Source organism: Sinocyclocheilus anshuiensis, unplaced genomic scaffold (assembly GCF_001515605.1).
Source record: "Sinocyclocheilus anshuiensis isolate Anshui unplaced genomic scaffold, SAMN03320099.WGS_v1.1 scaffold745, whole genome shotgun sequence".
Taxonomy (NCBI): domain Eukaryota; kingdom Metazoa; phylum Chordata; class Actinopteri; order Cypriniformes; family Cyprinidae; genus Sinocyclocheilus; species Sinocyclocheilus anshuiensis.
The window spans coordinates 270,380-276,701 of record NW_015540128.1 but is presented as its reverse complement, the minus strand read 5'-3'; the positions used below and the strand labels follow the sequence as shown (position 1 = coordinate 276,701).

Here is a 6,322-nt window from a genome sequence, read left to right as displayed (position 1 = left end):
AGTTATTTTAAATTGTAATAATATTTCACAATTTTTACTGTATTTTTGATCAAATAAATGCTGCCTTGGTAAAAAGAAGAGATATAAAAAATGCAATTATTCCTAAATTGTGACTGGTATTGTTTAGTCTGTCTCCTGCAGTTTATCTGCAGTGAGAGTAAAGAGAAAACTATCTTTAGGAGTTGTCAGACTGATCTGTGACTCTCTGTGTCTCTGAGTCTCTGTATCGTTCAGCAGCAGCAGTAACACATGAGTCACGGCGCAGGATTGTGTCTCCCTCGGGCCTCAGCGCAGACTTTATGAGTAAAACATTCCGCTTTCCTGTGGCCTGGAAAACACACACACACTCACACACACACACACACTCACACACACTCATCCACAATAAAACACTGTCTGCAGCAGCCAACAGGAAGTAGTTGATCCACAGATCTGTTTGAGGTTTCTGTAGCTTATGAATATCACTACATTCAGTCATGAGTCCCTGCTAATTTATGGAGTTTGTATCTCTCTATGTAATATTACTCTTTTATGTTTCTAATATATTGGCTAAAACATCTCAAGCCAAAATCAAAACAAAATAACTCTTCCCACATTTCAGTGGGCTGCTGACAATCGAGGAGGGATGAAATATGAAAATAAATCACAATGCAAAACAACAGGCTCGATTTTCTTCCTGTCTTTTGAGTTTTTGGTGAAATATTTTGATCTGAAGACGAGGTTCTAGATTACTGGTTTGTTTAGTTATTAATTGTGTTGTGTGTCCTCAGATGGAGTTTAATGAGAAGGAGCTGCGCAAGGAGATCAGCTACGCCATCAAGAACATCCACGGCATCAGGCACGTATGTCCTTCAGTTTGAACTCGCTCTTTACTGCGTCTCGCTCGTCTTTAGGCCAAGAAACGTGATGCTTGGGCTTCAGTGACTAACTTTTGTCATGCTAATTATGGCTTACTTTATGATCCTCCATTTGTCCAACAGATTATGTCTCATAATGTTTATGCACCATATTACTAAACTATGTTTTTTACTTTCTTTTTTGACAACCACCATAAACAAACGTGGTTAAAAAAGTGGTTTTCACTCAGAATTTGTTAGTTAATTTCACAAAAAATGCAAAGAAATGACAATTAACACAATGAATGAACTTTAAATTTTGAAGTAGAAAAACTGAAATAGTATTTTCATGAAAAATGCACTACAATAATCTGTTTTATTCACAAAAAATAATTTTCATGTTTAATTCTTTATAATTTATTACTATTAATTATAGTTGGTTCTTTGTAATTTAAATTTACTAGCATTATTTTAAGTAAAAAATTGTTTCTGAAATTGAATTTTATTTGATTTAATATTATTATTTATTCATATTACTTTTTTTATTTAATGCATTTTGTTTTGATGCAAACAAAATAATAACTTTACAATAAGGTCCCATTAGTAAACATTAGCTTACATTAAACATTACATTTTATTAACTATAAAATATAATTAAATTTTATTAATTAATTTAGTAATTAACATTAACTCACATTGATAAACTAAATTGCTAAATAAAAAGTATTTTTCATTGTTAGTTAATGTTAATTAATACAATTATCTACTGTTAAAATTTTTATTATTTTCTTTGCATCAAAACAACATGCATTAAATTCTAAAAGAAAAAATAAACATTAAGATTTGACATTTTCGCTGAATTATATATATAAACTAAACTAATACAATACACATTAAGACCCTTTCCATCTTTCTTTCCACCCAATATGTCCTTTCTACTGGTGCTGCTCTCATTTCAGCTTTAGTTTTGTTGATATGTTGAGCTTCAGTGATAATTAAATTATCACACTGAACTTAATTTGATACATTTAAATGCGTTAAACATGTTAAATGTAACAGTTGAGCGCAGCTTCAGCAGGAAGTTTGGAGCCATTTTTTCAGTTCTTCATTCTTTTCTTATAGTATTTCTTTTGCATTAACGATCTTCTTTCCGCCCAATTTCTCCTTTTCTTTCTCTCCTCCGCCTGTCGTTCTTTCCCCTCCGTTCTCTCCGGCGGCAGAACTGGGCTCTTCACGCCGGACATGGCCTTTGAGACCATTGTGAAAAGGCAGATTGGGAAGATTAAAGAGCCGTGCCAGAAATGCGTGGACATGGTCATTTCTGAGCTAGTCAATACTGTTAGACAGTGTACCAAGAAGGTAAAGGCCTGCTGGAGGCTTGGACCCAAACCAGTGCTGTGAGACTGTGTTTGTGTGCCTGCGGCTTTGGACAGAGGGATTCTGGGTAGAATGGCAGCATTAGCTTCTGTACGGAGGGCCGCGGACGCTGAGGCTTCACCGCTAGATGAGCGTAGTTCATTGTTTGATTTCTGTTTAATTTAGATGATTTTGCTCCAGGCTGGGTTATGCGGTTGCCAGAACTTTACCGAAAAATAAAGATTTGACATTTTACAGATTGAATGATTACATTAACTGTAATCATTTTAATCTGTTTTTTATCTTTGTAACAGACTATCATACACACAAATAAAAAAACATCACGATTTTACGTTGAAGCAACTTTCACTCTAGAAATTGCTATAGACAAAAACACAAAGAAACAGCAAGTAACACATTGAATTAAATATAAAATTTAAATTAGAAAGACTGAAATATAGTATTTTATTGTAAAACATACTCCGAAGAAATCTTTTTTATTTACACATTCAAAAAAAAAAAAAATCAGTTTTAGTCATTTTCATGTGTTTTTACACATTTATTTTTATTGTTGTGCTTTTGTTTTTTTTATATTTCTTCTATTTAGTTTCAGTTTTAGTAATTTTATGTATATTTGAAATATTCTTTAAAACATTAATGTGTTTAATATTTTGTATTTTTATTTATTTATTTATTTTACAATGCAATAAACCTTAACTTAACATCACACAGTAAAATGTAGCATAAAACCCAAATGTACACAGTAAAAAAAGATTTTTGTTGGAGTACATTTTACAAGAAAACACTATTTTAAAACTATTTCAAGATTTTTTTCAAGATTTAATTCAACGTGTCATTTGAATTTTTTTGTGTAATTGTTCGTGAAATTTACAGTTCGTGTACAGTTTGTTTTTACACCAATTTTGGGAATGTCCATTTATGGGTTTTCATTGCAAATTACAAGATGACTTTTTTTTTGGTATTTTGTACATGCAACTTTTAGATAGTTTATGAAAAATGATTTCATAAAATTGACTATTAATACAGATGCGGCTTCCATTGTATCCAACGTATTTTCTCGAGTTTTGACACCTTTCCAACATGACTCGAACGCACCATCATTGCTTTATCTTTACAGTATTTACGGTTATAATAGCATTCATTTTTACAGCATAACTCCGATGCACATCAGCATCCAAAACCCAAACGTAATGCTTTTCCTCTCATGAAGGATGTGTTCATCTAGCAGACCTCAGCCTCCTGAACTCTCCGTTGTTTAGAGGCAGAAGTTTCGAGGAAGGCAGAGATGCGGCTGATGGCAGTCTGTGATTTGATGAATAAATGCATTGCAGAAGAACTCGGGAAGCTCTCGGACTGCCTTCGGTTCGCACAGCTGTGTTCTGGAAGCTTCTGTCGAACGGCTTGAGGAGAAACCAAATGTCTCACTTGCCTTCTCTTTCCTCTGTGCTGTCTGTCTGTCTGTCATTCTTCTTCCTCTTTCTTCCTCTTCCTCCATGACTGTCTCTACAGGACAGGCCTGTTCACCCCCGACCTGGCCTTTGAGGCCATAGTGAAAAAGCAGATCCAAAAGCTAAACGGGCCGTGCCTGAAATGTATAGATATGGTCGTGAGCGAACTCGCCTCCACCATTCGCAAATGTAGTGAGAAGGTAAAGCGGAACGAAGCTATGTTCGTCCTCGTCTCTCTGTAACGTACGGATAGACCGATGGCTGGACTTTACATGATCTGTGGTTGAGAATGTAGGTCTTTTATATAGTTTCAAGAAATAATGCACAGAAAAAATATCATTTTGTTATCATTGTCGTTCCAAACCTCTTCATACAAACATTAAACGTGTCTAAATGATGACAAAATTGTCATTTCTGTGTGAAATGTTGCTGTCGTCAGCTGCTTCATTATTATTATAATCATCTTTACATTCTGGACAGTCGCTGCGTTTATCTGTTCTCCTCATTCTGCTTGTGTAGTGCAGAGCATTGTGGGATTGTTTTGATACCGTGACATGTTTCTCATGAAGTTTAGACGTTTATTTGATTTCGTGTAATTGAGGATCAGCTGAAGACAGATGTAATGGAGTGTTTATCAGCTGTTGAAACAGTATCAGATTCAGATTTGAAGAAGAAAGACAGAGGAGTCATAATTATTTTTCTTGTACTGTACATACTTTCACGTTTTAGAATCTGTTGTTTTAGTGTGTTTAGTAGTATATATATATATATATATATGACCCTGAACCACAAAACCAGTCATAAGTAGCACGGGTATATTTATTGTATGGGTCAAAATTATCCTTAAATGTATTTGTATTTCATTTTCAGATTTAGTAATTTTGTTATTTACTTTTGTAATGTTTTTTTGTAATATTTCTTCTATTTAGCTTTAATTTATTTTGAATTTACTTTTATTAATTTTAGTACTTCAGCTTAAACTTATTTTAAGTTTGTTGCCAAGGCATAATTTTCTAAAGTGTTTTTTGTTGTTGTTTTTAGCTCATTTAACATTTATATTTTAATTTCACTGATGTGCTAATGAGATCACACTGTAAACACTGCACGTGGATCAGACTATTTTAATCAGTGCTTCAGGACAGTGTCTGTATTCTCAGGTTTTGTCATATTTATACGTCATATTTAATCTGAAATTTTTTTTTTTTGCATAAAAGTGGCATTAAAAGCCCATTTTTTTTATCGTTTAATTTTTGATGGCAAATTCTGATTTGAAAGAGAATGTGTGCCATTGGTTGTCAGTGTTCTGTGATTTCTTATATAGTGTTGAAGATGAAATAACATTACTCCTGTAGGGATCTATATAGTATCGTCTGTTTAGGGATCTAGTCAGATTTTGCTCATATAAATGTTGAATAAAACTAGGATTCATCCATCAGTCCAGCAACTATCGGTCTATCCTTACCACTCAGTTTTCATCCTGGTTTATTTTGTCTGTGTCAGTTTAATTTACTAAGAACTTGTGTCCTTTTTTACAGAAGCGTAGCGATTTCATCCAAACTCCCCAGTTTAATAACGCATGCTCCCTGGTTTGGCCCTGTTTTTTGCGTTTTCTCAGTTATTGTTGGTTCTGTCGGATGTGTGTGTTTTAGTTCTAGCGTGAGAATAACGTGTAAGTGGCTCGTCTCTTTTGTTTGACATTCATGGAATAACTGATGCTTCAGGCTGGAAGATCTTCTTATACCAGCAGACTAACCGTCACACCAGAACATCTCTGTTTCTCTCTCATCCCCTCTTTCTCTCCTCTTTTATCATTTCATCAACATTGTATTCTGCCTTTTGTGGATTTGGACTGAATGTTGTTTTATGCCTAAAAACCAGAAGAAACAGCTCACCCAAAAACACCAGTATTCACTCACCTTCAGCTTCCAAACTCGTATGTTGTTGTTTTTTTCCTTGAAGCACAAAATTTGATTTTCTGAAGAAGCTCCAGAATAGACCCCAAACCCCCATAAAAGCATCATATATGCAAAATAGCAGTCAATATGAATTATACAAGTCATATGAAGCAAGACCTAAAATTAAGTCTTCATTCGCTTAAGATTGAAGCTTATTCAAACATATTATTTTACACATGCATGCATCAAGGCGCAATATGAATTTAAACTTGATTCATAAATTAGGAAAACACAATAATTCAGTCAGTTTTATGTCGTTTTTGGAGCTTGACAGAAATGAAAAAGAGCTGCATGAAGATTTTTCAGAAATTCTTCTTGAGCATCATACGTGTTTGGGACGACACAAGGGCGAGTAAATGTCCTTTAAGTGAGACGAAATAACACCAGATGGAGTGTGGACTGTCAGTACAGTCATTTGATTTCATGTGGTTTTATGATATGATATAAAAGAGCCTCATTTATGCAGCGTGTGCTGTGAAGGTTGTGAATCCACACAAGTTCTCAGTAACCTTCATCTCAGAGCATGTTTGTTAGGCCTGTAGCTCATTTCTACTGCTGAACCCCAATCATGTGATGCTTCACTGTTCACTGCATCCCTGTGTCTGAGCACAGCAACCCCAAATACTCTGCTGGTGTACTGCCACTGTGTGTGTGAGTGTGAGTGTGTGTGTGTGTGTGTGTGTGTGTGTGTGTGTGTGTGTGTGTG

At 34.7% G+C, this 6,322-nt stretch overlaps 1 protein-coding gene across 1 annotated transcript in view; it reads left to right on the top strand.

Moving 5' to 3' along the window:
• The window catches only part of dnm1a (dynamin 1a), a 60,801-nt gene that overhangs the window by 18,797 nt on the left and 35,682 nt on the right, over positions 1-6,322 (top strand). Inside the window, exons 10-11 of the mRNA XM_016484511.1 lie at positions 771-838; positions 3,723-3,861. Coding sequence (XP_016339997.1) covers positions 771-838; positions 3,723-3,861 — 207 coding nt within the window. The remainder of the gene's footprint in view (positions 1-770; positions 839-3,722; positions 3,862-6,322) is intronic.